The following is a 16,616-nucleotide window of genomic DNA, read 5'->3' on the forward strand; positions in this document are numbered from 1 at the left end:
GCTGGGTAGAACCCCGAAGTCCTGGCCCAGGGTGCGGCCCAGCAGGTGGGGTGGGGGCTGGGAGTCACTGGCTGCCAGGTGCCAGTCTCCTGGCAGGGACACGCCCCACCCTGGGACAGGTGAGGCTCTTGGGGAGGGGCCCCTCAACCTCAACCTGCTGGCAAGGGCCTCTCCAGGGAGCCCAGGCCAGGAGCTGTCTTCCTATCAAGGCAGGTCAGACAATGCCTGAGACGCAGGGACACATGCTGCCAGGCTATTGTTTGAAGGAGAGAGAGAGAAGGCCCGGGAGACCAGCCCCCACAGCTTCTCCTGGGCCTTGGAGTTACTGGGCCAGGCAGCTGCTGCCTAGCACCAACAGGGACTCCCTCCTGCTGAGGTGTGAGCCCCGTCAGGCCTGTGTCTGCCCATCCTTCAAGGTCAGTTAGGAGCCAGCCTCACCTGTCCCCTACCCCTCAGACCAGAGGGAGAGGGCACCATGCAGGTGGAGGGGGAGCCCCAGGAACAAAGCCAAGGAGCCAGGTCTTTGGGACAGGCTCCCCGAGGATCTGGGGGGGGGGGGGCTGGAAGAATATGGTAGTTTCACCGATAATATTGTTTGGTGTTGGTGAGCTATCCACACTATGAAAGAGGATGGGGGGGGTGCTCTGGTGGCCCTCCGTGCCCCCATCCTCTGGCCCCCACCTTGTCTCAGGCAGTGATGGGGGCTGTATTGGCTCTGGTGGCTGCTTCCAGAGCTGACTCCAGTGATTCTAAGAATGGAAATGCCTCGAGAGTCTCAGGCACCGGGAGGAGGTGGGCGCAGCTGTGTCTACAGCTCAGGAAGCCCTGAGAAATATTTGTTGTACTTCATGGGCCAGAGAGAGGGGGTGGCAGGGCCCCTTCCCTGGAGCTCCCCCAGGGAATCCACAGGCCCTGTCTGGGTGAGTTTGGGTGCAGGGGCAGGAGCTGGGAGTGAGACCCTTTCCCTCCTGACATGTCACCCTCCTGACTCTTGCCCTTCTGACCTGGGCCTCCCCAGAGGCTGTGCCTTTATCAGTGGAGAAACTGAGGCAGTCTGAGAGTGACAAGCTCCATTAGACACCCAGCTGTGAAGTGCTAAGGCGTAGACCCAGGTGTGTCTGTCTTGGAGATGCCCTGAGCCTGAGATGCCAGCCTGTCGGGCTGGGGGGCTAGGCTGAGGGGCTGTGTCTCTAGTGGACCTACAGGTGGAGATTGGGTGGGACTTGGCCCAGACACTTCCTACAGGTCCACATGGCAGAGGGCTGGGGCCAGTGTGGAGGCTTTCTCGGGGCAAGGACTGCGGGCCCAGCTGGGAGAGCTGAGGGAGGTGCCCTGTGGCTTCCCCCTGCTCTCCTCTGGATGAAAGACTCTCCTGTTCCCAGCTGTGGGCCCACCCCTCCTCCCCAGGTGCCAGGGGCCTCCAGGCCCCACAGCAGCATCATGAGCCTGGACAAATGGACAGAGGCCCCTCAACCAGGGGAGCCAAGAAGGGAGAACCAGGGTGGGGAAGAGCTGGGGGGCCGCCTATCCCCACTGATACACAGTCCAAGAAGTATGTCTGTTCTTGTTGCAGCTCCTTTCCAAGCCTCCCTCCTGCCTGGCTGGCTGGTTCCGATTCTGGTAGGGTCCTGGAGAGAGGGGTGAGGAAGGGTTTGGTGCCCAGGAGAGGCCTGTGGCCCCTGGGGTGGTCGCAGAGGGTGAGAGCTATACCGGCTTGAGCTTTCCAGCCCTCGTGGGTCCGTCTTGTGGATCAGAGCAGGCGAGGAGGCTGACAGGGAGACAAATGATGGGGGGGGGGGGGGGTAAGTTCACTCTACACACCATCCCCCCACTTTGGCTGGCAGAAGTGGTCTGGGGGCAGCTGTGGCCAGTGCTGGCTGGCTGCAGCTTCCAAGTTTCCCGGAGGTAGGGTGGGTAGGCCTCTGGTGCTCTAACTGAGCACTTGAGCCCCTTCAAGCCCGGGCGAAGGGGAGGTCGGTCCAGGCTGGGGAGGTGGGCTCTGCCCCCTCCCAGTTCCCACGTGTCTGGAAGGGCCACACCAGTCCAGAACACTCCTGCTCCCATCACACACACATAACATACGAGGGGGGAGGGAGCGTACAAGGAGGGGTGTGGCCGTGGATAGTTAGGACTCCACGACACCGCCGGGAGGTTTCCGGGCCAATTCTACGAGGAGAGAAGGAGTGAGAGGGGCCGCTTCCCGCGTGGGTGCGCATAGGTCCCGGGAGCGTTCTCCCCGCGCCCTCTAGCGGGTGAAAGCCGCGCTGCACCTGGAGGGGGTGAGACGCGGGGCGGCCACAAACCCCGCCCCCTAGGGCCCTTAGGTGGGCCCTGGCTTCCCCACCCTCCCACCCGGGTGGTCGAGACGCCCGGACAGAGGCCACCTGTCTGGCAGCGGGACTCCGCCTCCGTGCCTATGAGCGCCTATGCTGGGCCCTGCCCTCCGAAGCAGCCTTCCGGTGGCTCCGCCCGCGGCCCAATTTCCAAGCGACTGTTTCCCGGCGACCATGAGGGTGGGGCGGTCTTTTTCCCCGCCCGCCCCGCCTGCCAGCGCCCGCGAGGCCCCGCCTCTGGTTCGGTGCGGGAGCCGGGCCTGCCTGTGGCTGAGACCGCGCGCGCGGCTCGGGGCGGGTCCGCATTGGCAGAGGCATGGCCCGCGTGGCCTCTGGGGTCAGCCACACCGCGGGTGGGCAACGTCCCTTCTCTGGCCTCGATTCCCGCGTCTGTAAAACGGGGGCGAGAACAGAGCTTCAGGGCAGTACCGCCTGTAAGTCCCTCCTGAAAGCCCTGCCCCTGTGGGTCTGACCCGTTCTGGGGTCCAAACACAGCGATGGACTCGCCGGCAGCGCCCCAGGACTGCCTGGTGGAGCAGCTGCTGTCACGGCGGACCCGGGCCCAGAGGCGGCTCAAGGTGTGTGTGGAGAGGGGAGTGGAATGTGGGTCAGCGTGTGTGTGCCTGCCGGGTCCCGGTCCCAAGGGCTCTGGGACGTGACAGGGACCGGCAGGGCCAGGGTCCACCTGACTGGGCGCTGGGACCCCGAGGGTGGGGGAGGCTCGGTGCCGCTGTCTATAAATAGCCCTTGTTCCCCTTGGTAGCAGCCGCCAGCCACCCCCCGCGGCTGGATGGTGGAGGGTGGCCTCCCACCCCCTGGTACACTCAGGAGGGGTGAGTATTGAGGCCAGGAGGCTTCTCCCGCCTATGGAGGGCCTTGGATGTGTGTGAGGGGTCTGGGTCCTGGTGCCCTCTGCCCACCACCCAAGGGAGGACCCAGCCTAGGCCTGCTGCAGCCAGGCATCCTAAACTCTACACACACAGACACATTCTCAGGTCCCTGCAAAGCCACTCACTGAGGCGGGGGCAAGGATGCCTGTCACCCCATTACCTGCCTTCCCAGCTCCAGGCCTTTGCTCACAGGCCCTCACCCCATTTCTGCCATTGAAACTCCCCACACAGAGGACTCTGCCCTCTGCTGCCTCCATGTCTGAGCCGGGTAGGGAACAGGGCATCGGACTGCCCCAGGGATCCAAGCCTGCTCCTGACTTGCCTTGCCCCTGCCCCCCAGGATATCAACAAGCAGTACGTGGGCTTGGTCACACTGCCCGATCAGGTGCACCAGAAGTCTGTGAAGAAGGGCTTCGATTTCACTCTTATGGTGGCGGGTGAGTGGGCTGGACTCCCAGGTGGGGTGGCTTGGGCCATAGCCAGCTAGGCTTTGTCAGAGGGGTCCCAGACTTAACCTGACTCTTTCACTGTACCTGCTGGCAGGTGAGTCGGGCCTGGGGAAGTCCACGCTGGTCCACAGCCTCTTCCTGACCGACTTGTACAAGGACCGGAAGCTGCTCAGTGCCGAGGGTGAGTGGGCCCTATGCAGCCCTGGCATTGGTTCCCCATCCTCTGCTGTGTGACCCTTCAAAGGGGTCGCTTCTGGGTCCAGACCCTGCTCCTCTCTCCCCACAGCGTGGGTCTCTCCTGTTCAGGGTCCAGGAGGAGTGGCCCAGACCACAGTCAGGCCATGAGGCCAGGGCTAAATTCTAGAATGGATGAGAACAAGGGTCCTGGCTGCCCAGTGGGGGTGGGGTCTGAGAGTTGGAGAGACCCCTCCAAACGATGCCCCGACACCCACAGAGCACATCAGCCAAACGGTAGAGATCCTGAAGCACACGGTGGACATTGAGGAGAAGGGGGTCAAGCTGAAGCTCACCATTGTAGACACACCAGGCTTCGGGGATGCTGTCAACAACTCTGAGTGGTGAGGAAAGCCTGGCTGGGGAACAGTCTGTGCCTAGGCTGATCCAGTGTCCCCTCTGGCCTCACGGACCCTCCTGCCTACCTGCAGCTGGAAGCCCATCACCGATTATGTGGACCAGCAGTTTGAGCAGTATTTTCGTGACAAGAGTGGCCTCAACCCCAAGAACATCCAAGACAACCGTGTGCACTGCTGCCTCTACTTCATCTCCCCTTTTGGACACGGGTGCGTGAATGTCCTGGGAACAGGCTCAGGGTGGGGCGTGGGACCCGCCTCCATGGTTCCCCATTGGCTGCACCTGTGACTGCTTATCTTCTGGCTGTGCCCTCACAACCATGCCCTCCTTGAGCCCATCCCACCCTCTCTCTGTGCCCCCACCACCCCCACCACCCCCACCATGCCCCTCTCCACCCCTGGATGCTCTCTGCAGGCTGCGGCCAGTGGATGTGGGTTTCATGAAGGCTCTGCAGGAGAAGGTGAACATTGTGCCCCTCATCGCCAAAGCTGACTGTCTCGTCCCCAGCGAGATCCGGAAGCTGAAGGAGCGGGTGAGCCTGGCAACTGGACCTGGGCTAAGTCTCCAGGACCCAGAACACCAAGTGTGCTGATCCTGGGTGCCAGTGCACCTGGCCCCGGGTCCCTGGCCAGGCTCAAATCTGACAACACTTGCCCTGCCACAGATCCGGGAGGAGATTGACAAGTTTGGGATCCACGTGTACCAGTTCCCTGAATGTGACTCTGACGAGGATGAGGACTTCAAGCAGCAGGATCGGGAACTGAAGGTGAGCGGCCTGGGGTGGCATAGGAGGGAACTGGAGGTCAGTTTACTTGGCACCAAGTATCCAGGTCCAACCCGGTGGGGGAAAGAGTCTTTTGTCTGGGCAGCAGAGCTCCTCCACCTGGGGTGGGGTGGGGTACAGTCACTCATGTCCCCATTGGCTTGTGCAGTTTGGGCCCCGTGTGGTTAGTGTGTCATGGAGCACTTGCCAGGACCCAAAGGCACAGTCCTGGCCAGGCCTCCACCCTGACCCTGCTCCTCAGTCTTCTTCCAATGGGTCACGAGCAGAAGGGTCTGGCCTGATGGCCACAAGCCTGTGTGTGCCCTGGCTCCCAGAATTCTGAGCTCCAGAGGGTGGTTGTGGCTTTGGGTGCCCCGGGACCTAGAGTGGCAATAACCAAGCCTAAGGCACGGGATAGGCAGCCACGGGGCCAAGAGCAGGGTGGAGCCCTTGGCCCCAGCCTAAGTCAGCATCAGTAACAGGAGGCAGGGGCTCAGCTCTGGGGAGGGAGGGATGGCGATGGTAGCTGAATGGAGCACTTCCTGATGGGGGATGGTGTCAGAAGGGGAGGATATGCCTGGCTGGGCACATACCCTGTGCCACGGGTATAAGCCATGCCAGCTCTGGCTTCAGAGAAGCCACAAGGGTTGGGCAACCCCAGGATCTCTTTGGGGAGGGGCTGTTGATAGTGATACTGGAGGAGCGACCAGGTGCCGAGTGCCCATGTACCTCTTCAGCCACTAACCCCATACTCACACTAACTGGGCGCGAGCCCTTGTACCTGCCCTTCCCAGGAGAGTGCGCCCTTCGCGGTTATCGGCAGCAACACAGTGGTGGAGGCCAAGGGGCAGCGGGTCCGGGGGCGACTGTACCCCTGGGGGATCGTGGAGGGTGAGTTCAGGCATGGGGTGCGACAGAGGGAGTGGGGTGGCTCCCCCGGGCCTGCACCCACCCAACACCCGCTCTTGCCCCACAGTGGAGAACCAGGCACACTGCGACTTTGTGAAGCTTCGCAACATGCTGATCCGCACACACATGCATGATCTCAAGGACGTGACATGCGACGTGCACTATGAGAACTATCGCGCGCACTGCATCCAGCAGATGACCAGGTGCGCAGCTCTGACCCGGACCTGGATCGTGCACCTCATGTTCCCAGCCAAGGCTCCCTAACAGAGGGCTGATCCTTGCTGCCTTCCCAGATCTGAACTTTGCCCCGACTCCCAAGTAGGCCCCCCCCCCTGCACCTTGTCTTCCCAGAGCCGACCCAACGGTGTGGGAGCTCAGGAGGGCAGAGCCTCGGTAGTGTTGGGGGTCAGACAAACTGTGCTTCTTGTCCACCCCACAGCAAACTGACCCAGGACAGCCGCATGGAGAGCCCCATCCCCATCCTACCACTGCCTACCCCGGATGCTGAGACAGAAAAGCTCATCAGGATGAAGGATGAGGAGGTTAGTGGGGCCACAGGGGAGGAGAAGGGGTGGGGGTGGGGGTCCAGCCCCTCCTATCACGTTTGTCACTCTACCTTCTGCTATTCCCGTCTCACCTCCAGCTAAGGCGCATGCAGGAGATGCTGCAGAAGATGAAGCAGCAGATGCAGGACCAGTGACCCCAACCCAGCCCCACATTGCCATGGATATACTGCCAGTTTCCAGGCTGGCCCTTCCCGTCCCTGGACCCCAACTGGCCTGGACTCCACCCTGGAATAAATCTGGATCTCCAACAGACCTGGGCACAACACCAGTCTTGGAATGGTCCAGACCAGGACTGTTCCCGACTATTCCCAACCTGACCCAGAGATGCAGGCTCATAGCCCCCAAACAACCCTAATTTATTCTCAGCACCAGTCGCTCCCCTTATTTGTATCTGCTTCCAAGGGGCCTGGACAGCAGCCCCCACAGCTGGCCCTCTTTGGCCTCGGGGGAACAGGAGCTAATTTGGGCCATGACTTTTGAGATCTACCCCTGCCCCAGAAGGTCATGAACTCCGACTCCAGGCCCTACTCAGGTAGGGGGGTAAAACAAGGCAGAATAGGGGAGCAGATCCTCGGCATCCCAGGTCTATTTCTCCATCCCAGTGCCACAGAGTGGACGTGGGAACCCTCATGTGCCCCCTCCCTCGGGCCACCCAGCTTACGCTGAGGCCTCACTTTGTGCCGAGGTGGGCCAGTCCTTCCCTACCTCCTCACCCCTCACTGGGTAGCTCGGTGGCAGGTTGGGCAACAGAAGCCCTTAGGATCCCTCCAGACCGAAGGAGAGCAGCTGGCTGCAGGCAAGGATCTCCCGGGGCTGGTGGGGCAGGGACGCCTGCAATTGCCCAAACTCCTCATCTAGGGCTGTGGCCTGGCCTGAGGGCTCCAGGAACAGTGGGTGCTGGGCAACCTGGGAACCCCCCACCCCTAGACTGCCATTCCCTGCCTGTGGCTGGAGGTCCTTTCTCCCCAGCAGCGCTGTTGCCCTGGGTTGCCTAGTCCATCCCTCCCCCACCCCCAGCATGATACCTTCCCCCCCAATCCCAGTCTCCAGTTTTGTTCAGTTGTGAATGCTGCATCCTGTCCTGGTGACAGGAGAACAATGTTGGTGAAGTCGCAGCGGTGTCTGAGTGATCCGTGCTCCCCTGGGTTGGTGGGGGGCGGAAGCCCTGGTAGCCTGCGAGCCCCGGTGATAGCGCTCTATCTGGGGCCGCAGCGTCTGTCTACTGGGCCTCCGGGTTATTCCTGGCGGGTGGCAGCGCTGTGGTCGGTTTGGCCGGGGTGCTGGGGCCTGGCAGGGGCGGGGCGGCATTATCACTTGGCTCTCCAGCCAACGCTCAGCGCTCCAGAACAAGCCAGGTCACCATCCTCTCGCCATGGGCTCCGGTGAGTTTGGGGTCAGGCAGGCCCGGGACTGCGCTCCTTGAGCAGAGTCGGGTTGGGAGGCGCTGCAGTCATCTGGGCTGCAGTAGGGAGATTTAGGGCGGACTTCCAGTCAGCGCGCGGATGGTCGAGGTGGAGAGGCTTTCGGGTAAGGCGGGGCTCGGGTCTCCGGGGCCCGGGCCGGGCCCAGCGCCCTGGGGTGTACAGGGACCCGCTCAGGTGCCACACAGGCCACCAGGCTCACTGCGGCGCTTCCCTTGCAGGGCCGCGCCGGGCGCTGAGCCTGCTGCTCCTGCTGCTAGCGCCGCTCAGCCGCCCAGTCGCGGGCTGCCCCGCGCCGTGTGGCTGTGCGGGGACGCGCGTGGATTGCGGGCGCCGCGGGCTGACATGGGCCTCGCTGCCCGCCGCCTTCCCGCCGGACACGACTGAACTGGTGCTGACGGGCAACAATCTGACGGCGCTGCCGCCGGGGCTGCTGGACTCGCTGCCGGTGCTGCGCGCCGCGCACCTGGGCGGCAACCCCTGGCGCTGCGACTGCCGCCTGGTGCCACTGCGCGCCTGGTTGGCCGGCCGGCCCGAGCGCGCGCCCTACCGCGACCTGCGCTGCGCCGCGCCCCCGGCGCTGCGCGGCCGCCTGCTGCCGTACCTGGCGGAAGACGAGCTGCGCGCCGCCTGTACGCCGGGCGCGCTCTGCTGGGGGGCGCTGGCAGCGCAGCTCCTGCTGCTCGGCCTCGGGCTCCTGCACGCGCTGCTGCTGCTGCTGCTGCTGTGTCGCCTGCGCCGGCTGCGCGCCCGCGCCCGCGCCGCGCACCCGTTGTCGCTGACCGCCCCGCTGGTGGCGGAGACGGCCGGAGCCAGCGAGTTCTACGAGTAGTCCTGAGAGGCGCTGAGCGACGCGGGCGTGCCAGCCCGACAGGACCCTGCTCCAAGGAGCCCTCGCCCTGACCCGGACCGGGGCTCGTCCTCCGCCTGGGCACAGTCTTCCAGACCCCACCACCCCCGTGCGGGCCCCGGGCCACACGCGCCCCTCTGCAGCGAGGCGAGCCAAAGCCCAGGACGCTTAGGCGGGTCAAGGGGGTGAGCTGCAGCCCAGCCCCTGCGAGGTTCCCCACACCAAACTCCAGTGCAGAATAAACCCTTCTCCCAATCTGACTGGTCTCTGTGCCCCACCACCCGGAAATTCCCCTCCCAAACCACAGGACAAGCCCTAGGAGGTGATTCAAGGGGGATGCATCACATCTTCCTACACCCAACACGGGATCAGTGACTCTCCCAGACCACTCACTTTCAAAGGAGTTCAAGTGGAAGGCACAGAAGAACTCAGACAGTGACCACATTATAGGGTAGTGAAGACATTGTGGGGACAGTGAAAACAGTGTTGAGACAGTGAGGACACTGAGGGGCAGTGAGGACACGGGGACGGTGAGGATACTGGACAGTGAAGACAGTGGGGACATCGAGGGCACTGCAGGACAGTGTGGTTGAGAGAAAGAGAGAGGATGGTTGGAGTTGGGGGTCTCTGGGGGTCAGTGAGGGGCCGTGAGGAGGCTCTGACGACTGTTGGGAGCGTGGATGGGCAGATTTCAGGGCAGTCAGGGATGGGTCAGGGTGGTGAGAATAATCTGATGACCCACCTGGAACTCCCTGGGCATCTGAATTAGAAGCTCAGCCTCTGGAGGACAGGTGAGGCAGGTCCCTGCAGGGTTGAGTGGGTACCAGGGAGCTGCGCAGTGTCTGGAATCATGTTCTGCACTTGACCGCCACTTCCCGTGGGAAGGTGCCTCTGACCGCTCGGACCAGCCTTGGTCCCTGGTCTCCCCTATCTCACCCCTGAACTCAGGCTGAGCAGCCAGGGCCTGGGACTCCTCCAGGGTGCCCCACTGTGGCACAAGCTGCCAACAAGGGACCCAGGGTGCCCAAATGAAGGGCTGACACTTTCCTCAATATTGGAGTCCCATGCCTGCCCTGGGTGGGGCCTCCACCTGGCTGGCCCTGTAAACAATGAAGGCCACTCTTCATGGACCCAAACAGGACCCTGACAAGAAGCCTCAGGCCTGGGCCTGGGGCGCCTGGCACAGGAAGGCTCTGGCCCCCATTGACCGGGTCGGGGAGGCTGCCGCTGACATGGCCTTTGTCCCAGTCTTTGTGGGACAAGATGGATGGCCCTCCGGTTGGGCTGATGCTATCTCAGGGCTGCCGGTCAGACGTGAGGCAGGAGCCACCCCCTCCTTTGTGGGCAGGTGCGGGCCATCCGGCCCATTGTGGGCTGTGGCCGACTGTCCAGCCGTCCATCCGGCCTTATCACTACATCAGGGATGGCCCCTTTTGTACAAATGAACTGCCAACCCCCCCCCCCCCACACACACACACCCTCAGGGATGGCCCAGCACACCCAGAGCCCCTGGTGGGGGTCAGAGGTAACAGTCTTTGTCACAGTAAGGTACACAGGCAGCCTAACTCAGTCCCAGCATGGTACAGGGAGGGGATGTTCCCCCTCACTTTCCAGAGGAGGAAACCAGATGCCAGAGAGCGGTCTTCCTGCTGGGCCTGAGCTTTCTCCACGCTGCACTGGAAGCAGAGCCCCTAGGACTCCTCTCTTACTCCTCACTGAGGCCTTCAGGGAACAAATGTAGGGCTCAGGAGAAAATGGCCTGGGGGTCTTAGGTGACCCCAAGCTAAGAGAAGGAAGCCTCCTGGGCTGTGAGCCCAGGCTCCAGCAGACACTATGGGGAGGGGTCAGCAGGAGCCCAGGCCCACTGCCCACAAGTTTGAGGGCTTCTGGGCTGTGTCCCTCTGAGAGGGTGGGCACAAGGAACCCTGAGAGCCCGGAGCTGCAGAAGCAGCTGGAGCTCCTCTGATGTAGGAAAGAGGCTGGTGTCACAGTCTGGTCAGACCTGAAGAAGAACTTCCTTACTCCCTGGTAAATAGGGCAGCTGAATTCCATGGTTCCTCCTAGACTCTCTCTCTCTTTTGTCAGTTCTCCATGATTTAGATTGGCTTCTGCCCAAGGTACTGACCACAGAGGGTGCTGGCCTGGCCTCCCTGGCGAATCTTTTCCGGGCTGCCTGGGAGTCCCCGGTCCCAACTTGTGACCCTGAGCTGACCCTCCATGCACTGACCCTGGGGCCTCCAAGCAGTGTGGGGGAAGTGGATGGTCCCAGCTCAGCGCCCCTGAATGGCCCTGTGCAGGGAGGGGGAATGTACACCTCTACCCCCACCTCAAGGGCCTGCCATGCCCCTCCCCCCAGCGTGGTCCTCCATCTAATGGACACCACACCTGCCCCAGGGGCCCTTCCTTCCCCACTGACAGCCTGGTCCTCTCTGCGGTTTCAGACGCCTTCTCCTTCCAGATGGGAACAAAACGGTGGCCACTCAAGGCACTACGCATCCCCCCACACCTGCAGCCCCCAAGCTGTCTGATTCAGGGTCCTTTGCCCTACAGCCCAGGGGTCCTCTGACCACATCACTGCCCACCCCCAGCCTCTCTGAACAAGCCCCGGCAGGGCCAGACGGCATTCCTGGGACAGATACAGCCGTGACCTCCCTCTGGCAATCTTCGTGTCCTTGTCTGTGAAATGGGTTGCGGCCTCGGCTGAGGACCTCCCGCCCCCAAATCGGCATCCGGTTCTCCCCTCACGCGCCGCGACCCGAATGAGCCACCAGAGGGCGCTCGTGGTCTGCGGAAAATGCCCCACGTGGGGCGAGGGCAGCCGAGGTGAGCCCTGGGCGTGCAACCAGGGTCCGCAGAGGAACAGAGGCCAGGAGAGGACGGATTTGCCCAGGCTGGTGGGGGTGGATCGCCGAGACGGCGGACGACAGGTCGCACACCCCACGGGAACAGGGAAGGGTGCGTCAAGTGGCCGCTGACAGGGAGGGGTGAGCGCGCCCCCTCTACACCCTTCCCCTCCTTTTACCTTCCTCTCCCCTCCCCTCCCCGGGGTCGCTGACAGCCCATCAACAGGGAAGACAAGGGACTTCTTCCGCCAGGCGGAGGGAGTGTCAGCTCAGGTGCACCAGCCGCACTCCTGCCGCCTGTTTGCTCCGTAAACATATATTGGGCCCCTGCTGTGTGCACCGAGGCGGGGCTGGAAGGAGCGGCTGCGTGGTGGCCGGTGGCGTGGAGGGCGACTAGAAGGAAGAAGCCGGTGGGGATGGTGGAATGGGAGCCCCCCAGGGGGAGTGGAACAGACGCTCCGCCACCTCCCGACCAACCTGGGGGCGAGGAGTGGGTGCGGGTCCTTCGTGGGCCCCCTCCTGCCTGGGGAGATGAAGGGGAGCCTGGGGAGGGGGGCGGCCCCTCGGTGGGCGGAGACTTGAGTGGGGCCCGCGTGGACGAGGCCCTGGGAAGGTCTGGGGGCCCCCGAAGCCCTGGCCACGTTGGGGTGGGGTGCACCCGCCGCTCAGACAGAGCAACAACATTGGGGTGGGTGGCGGGGCCCTGGGGGCCCATAGCTCACTGCACCGTCTGCGCCCACCCCCGGCGTTTCCGATGGAAGACAGGCAGCAGGCGATAAATCACCGGCTCCCACTCCCACCCACCCAGGCTGCCTCGGGGAAGGGGGGCTGCATGTGACAGAGACAGAGCCTGAGACAGAGACAGAGACAGAGACAGAGACAGAGACAGAGACAACCACAGAGAGAGACAAAGGCAGCTATGGCTGGCCAGCTGACACTGGCCAGGTCCTTTTGCTCAGGGTGTCTGGCCTCCCACCCCAAGATGCCCCCTCTATCAGGCCCATCTGGAAACCAGCTGAGAGCCACCCCACCCCAACCGACCCCCAACAGGGAGGAGGAAGAGGGAGGGAGCAAGGCCTTAGCAGCCATAACTCTGTCCACCCTGGAGAACCATAAATCAGCAGGGGGCTCTCGGGAAGCACTCGCCCCCTAGGCTGAGGGGGGCCTTTAGGGTCATTGGTCCTGATGACTGGGCCTGGCCTTAGCTCTTGTGTCCCGCCCTCCTTAAACAGCCCCTGGGGTACCCCCCAGGCCTACCTCCGTTTTTCCCCAGCACAGTCACATGCCCAGAGCTGTCTACACCCAGGGCTGTCTACAATGGATGCAACACTCTCCTCGTCCTCACCTTCTCTGTGCACAGACAGGAAATGTCTGCAGAGGATGACGTCCTGTCCTATCAGGAGAACCCCTGGGCTGGCCCTGCAGGGTCTGGGGATCAGCAGTCCTTCCCAGAGAAGCCTTCCCGTGGGGATCTTCTCTGCCCCAGAGGAAACACGGTCTTTCCCTCCTTCTGTCCTGCTTTCCTGTCACCACCACCCCGCAGCGTGGTGAAGGCCAGCTGGACAAAGGGTGCTGGGAGATCGACCAGGTGGGGACCCCTCCATTACTGTGGACATCCCCTGGGGGGGGGTCAGTACTCAGTGGGCAAAGCTTGAGAGAGCCCATGAAAATGTTCCCAAGACCTATGGAGTGTGCTCAGCACCCTCACTGCCCAGACCCCCAGTTCAGCCACTGGCCTCATGGATCCCTGGCCCAGGGGTCTGTCCTGAAGACAACCCCTCAGGGCTCTTGTGGCAGAAAGAAGGCCACTTATACACAGGGAAACAAATGTCCACCATGAAATCTCTCAAAGAGCGGAGGGAGCGGGGACGGGAGCGTCCTTCAGAGCTCTTGGAATTCTGTGCCTGAGAGAAACCCTGGTCCTCATCATGTGGATGATCCCCTTGACCCTCAGAACAAACCTGAGTGCCCCAGCCCCGGGACATCAAAAGCACTGACTGGTATGTCGAAGGCAGGTGGTGGGGAGGGCTCCTGGGGATGTTCAGGCTGAGGGAGCAGCACTGTGCTGCCAGGAGACGCCTGTCAGGGGAGGGTACAGAGATTGCAGGGGCCAGAGGTGCCCTGGGCTCAGCCTGTAGGAGGGAGAGGGCAGAAGGGCCCCAGATGTGTAAGGGGAGCTGCCGTCCAGTCATTTGTTGGTTCTGAAGCATTCTTCCCAGCAGTGTGCCGTCCCATCTGGAGGCTACTGTCTGCATGGTCTGGGGGGGCTTGGGGGTGCAGGTCCTTTGGACTCCAGCCTTCACCTATCAGAGGCTCCCACCCTCCTCACCCCTTGTCCTACTACAGGGGCCTCACCTCACCCTGTTTAAGTGTGTTAGACAAATTGAGGGGCTCTCGGCCAGATAGACACTCATGTGGCAAGGGGTGGGGGACGGGAGGGCACCTTCAACAACAAGGACAGCCTGACTGGCTCTCTCCACCCACCCCAGTGCTGCTCTCCCTGCCTCTGTCCCAGTCACACAGGACCCTGGGATCATCCCCACAAGGTCACTGTGTCCCCAGTGGGGTAAAAAAAAAAAAACCCTTCAGAAGTAGCAGGGGCCTGGGGCATCTGGGTGGCTCAGTTGGTTAAGCGTCTGACTCTTGCTTTTGGCTCAGGTCATGGTCTCACGGCTATGTCGGTTTGAGCCCGTTGTCAGGCTCTGCGCTGATGGGGTGGAGCTTGCCTGGATTCTCTCTGCCCTTCCCCCACTTGCACTGTCTCTGTATCTCTCAAAAGAAGTAAATAAACTTTAAAGAAAAAAAAAGAAGTGAGAGGGGCTGGAAGGGAATCCTTCAAGCTTTGCCAGAGGGAACCCCTGGGGTTTGGGGGTACAGACCTCAGGGCAAGTAGAGGGTCCCCATGCTGCTTCTCTTGCCCAGGTGTGTGCATAGGCCTGGTGTGCCCATTCCCAAGAGGGAGACTATAGCCTGGGGCCAGGGGGCTGGGGAGGTGGGGGTGAGTGTCCGGGGCAGTGTGGGCATCGCCCAGGTGATTGTGCCCCTGGGCCTCTAAAACTCCCAGGCTTGAGCAGGGCTTTGAGGAGGCCTATGGGAGGCCTAAAGGCCAAGCTCTGCTGTGCTTCTGCATGGAAATCTACGTTAATGTGACTTGTATTTAGGAGCTCACTTTTCTCTGTGCTTTGTTTATTTAAAGATGCTCTTGAAGGATTCCAGCCAGATACCGAGGAAAGGGCTTCTGTCTGGGCAGGGCTGCGGGGGGGGGGGGGGGGGGGAGGGGTGCGGGGGACGGGCGCCCCTGACAGCCGCCTGTCCCAACACGCCTGCGCCCCTGTGTGCCCACTGAAGGTGCTCACCGTGTTCAAGTTGCCTCATCTCCTGCAAGAGTGCGTCTTGGGGGGCCACACCCGGGAGGACACCAGTGACACAGACCAGAGCAGAGCCAGAGCCCATAGACAACGCCATCCTGAGATGTTCATGCAGGGGGGGAGTGGGGGAAGACCATTGGCTCTCTTTATAGGAAAAATGGGGACAGACTTGTTTGTGGGAGCCCTGGGTCTCTCCTGGCACAGAATGCCTCACCTGGGTACCCCTCGCTCCGGGGGTCCCTAGTGAGGGTCCCTATTTTATGAGTCTCTCTGCTGCAGATCCTTCATCTAGAGCCCCTGCTCTATAGGTCTCTTCTCTTTGGAGCCCTGGTATGGAATGTCTGGTGTAGGCGTCTCTGGTATGGGGGTCTCTCCTCTGGGGATCTCTGGTCTGAGGTCACCGTTTGGCAGGTCCCTGGTGTGGAGGTCTCTGGTCTCAGAGGTCCCGGATCGGTTCTCCAGGTGTCTGCTCTGCATCTGGAGGTCCCCAGTGTGGAGGGCAGTGATGTTGTCTGTCCTTATTTGGGGTACCATGGTTTTGCCATGGTGGTCTCCAGGATACCAGTCAGCCCCTTTGCCCCGGGCTGGGGATCCACCGCCACAGAAATCCTCCCGGGGGGCCACACTCCTGACTCTCTTGTGGCAAGGCCAGCACCCAGGGCTGCCCAGAGCCCCCCTCCCCGCTGAGCCCAGAGAGAGCCCTTTGCAAAGACATGTCTGCCTCATCGAGGATAGGTTCCTGTCTCCTCCTTTGTCCCCACAAGCAAAGGCTTGCATGGGTCAATTCATACTAAAGGTCCAAGTGCCAGTTTTCACTGACCAGTTCAACCATTTTGCAAAGCTTCAGGCCCCCTCAGATGGGGTTTCCACCAAGCCTGTCGGAGCTGAGGAAGATTCAGAAGTCCTGCCTATCACTTCAAGTGTTCCCTCCCTGCTGCATTCCTTTATCCCCAATTCCAAATTCCCCCAAAGCTCTGAAACTTAAAGTGTTCGAAACTCTGTAACAAAGGCAGCCCTGGGCTGATGTGTAACCATGTGTTATGGCCTTTATTAATTCCAGTTCATGTGAATAGTCGCACTTCACTACCAACACCTTTTTTAAATGTTTGTTTGTTTGTTTGTTTGTTTATGTATTTATTTTAAGAGAGAGAGATTGTGAGCGGGAGACGGGCAGAGAGAGAGGGGGAGAGTGAGAATCCCAAGCAGGCTCCATGCTGTCAGCACAGAGCCCAAACCCGTGAGATCACAACCTGAGCCAAAATCAAGAGTTGGACGCTTAACCGACTGGGCCACCTGGACACCCCTCATTTCACTACAAACATCTTTAAAAGTTTTTTTTTTTAATGTTTATTTATTTTCGAGAGAGACAGAGACAGAATACAAGTGGGGGAGGGGTAGAGAGTGAGGGAGACACAGAATCCAAAGCAGGCTCCAGGCTCTGAGCTGTTAGCACAGAGCCCAGCACGGGGTTCGAACTCACAGACCAAGAGATCATGACCTGAGCTGAAGTCAGACGCTTAACCTACTGAGCTACCCTGGTACCCCTCCACTACAAACATCTTAATGTGTTTGGTTACCAGCAGCTGCAGCCGGCTCCACTGAGGTATCATCATGTACTGTATGAGATATATGA

General features: G+C 61.4%; 2 protein-coding genes across 3 annotated transcripts; both read left to right on the forward strand.

Moving 5' to 3' along the window:
- Positions 1-206: 206 nt before the first annotated feature.
- LOC113597093 (septin-5-like) lies at positions 207-7,616 on the forward strand. 2 transcript variants are annotated; one of them, XM_053205925.1, is made up of 11 exons: positions 207-416; positions 3,564-3,660; positions 3,767-3,853; positions 4,127-4,250; positions 4,338-4,472; positions 4,678-4,795; positions 4,928-5,029; positions 5,821-5,917; positions 6,003-6,138; positions 6,375-6,477; positions 6,579-6,867. In XM_053205925.1, exons 1-11 carry the CDS (start codon positions 222-224, stop codon positions 6,633-6,635), a joined length of 1,251 nt encoding a protein of 416 aa, XP_053061900.1. In that variant the 5' UTR covers positions 207-221; the 3' UTR covers positions 6,636-6,867. The 2 variants fall into 2 exon arrangements, with proteins under 2 accessions (XP_053061900.1, XP_026908504.2); XM_027052703.2 differs by lacking the exon at positions 207-416 and adding an exon at positions 2,746-2,911 and having other exon boundaries at positions 6,579-7,616.
- Positions 7,577-9,032, forward strand: LOC113597094 (platelet glycoprotein Ib beta chain). The gene is made up of 2 exons (XM_053205926.1): positions 7,577-7,883; positions 8,144-9,032. Exons 1-2 carry the CDS (start codon positions 7,874-7,876, stop codon positions 8,752-8,754), a joined length of 621 nt encoding a protein of 206 aa, XP_053061901.1. The 5' UTR covers positions 7,577-7,873; the 3' UTR covers positions 8,755-9,032.
- Positions 9,033-16,616: the final 7,584 nt, after the last annotated feature.

Source organism: Acinonyx jubatus, chromosome D3 (genome assembly GCF_027475565.1).
Source record: "Acinonyx jubatus isolate Ajub_Pintada_27869175 chromosome D3, VMU_Ajub_asm_v1.0, whole genome shotgun sequence".
Taxonomy (NCBI): domain Eukaryota; kingdom Metazoa; phylum Chordata; class Mammalia; order Carnivora; family Felidae; genus Acinonyx; species Acinonyx jubatus.

What these genes read in the sequence shown, in the direction of transcription:
- LOC113597093 (XM_053205925.1), top strand. Translation starts at nt 222, where the DNA reads ATGCCTGAGACGCAGGGACACATGCTGCCAGGCTATTGTTTGAAGGAG. An exon ending in TTTCACTCTTATGGTGGCGG is followed by an intron (nt 3,661 to 3,766) that starts GTGAGTGGGCTG and finishes ACCTGCTGGCAG; the next exon opens with GTGAGTCGGGCCTGGGGAAG. An exon ending in TCCGGAAGCTGAAGGAGCGG is followed by an intron (nt 4,796 to 4,927) that starts GTGAGCCTGGCA and finishes GCCCTGCCACAG; the next exon opens with ATCCGGGAGGAGATTGACAA.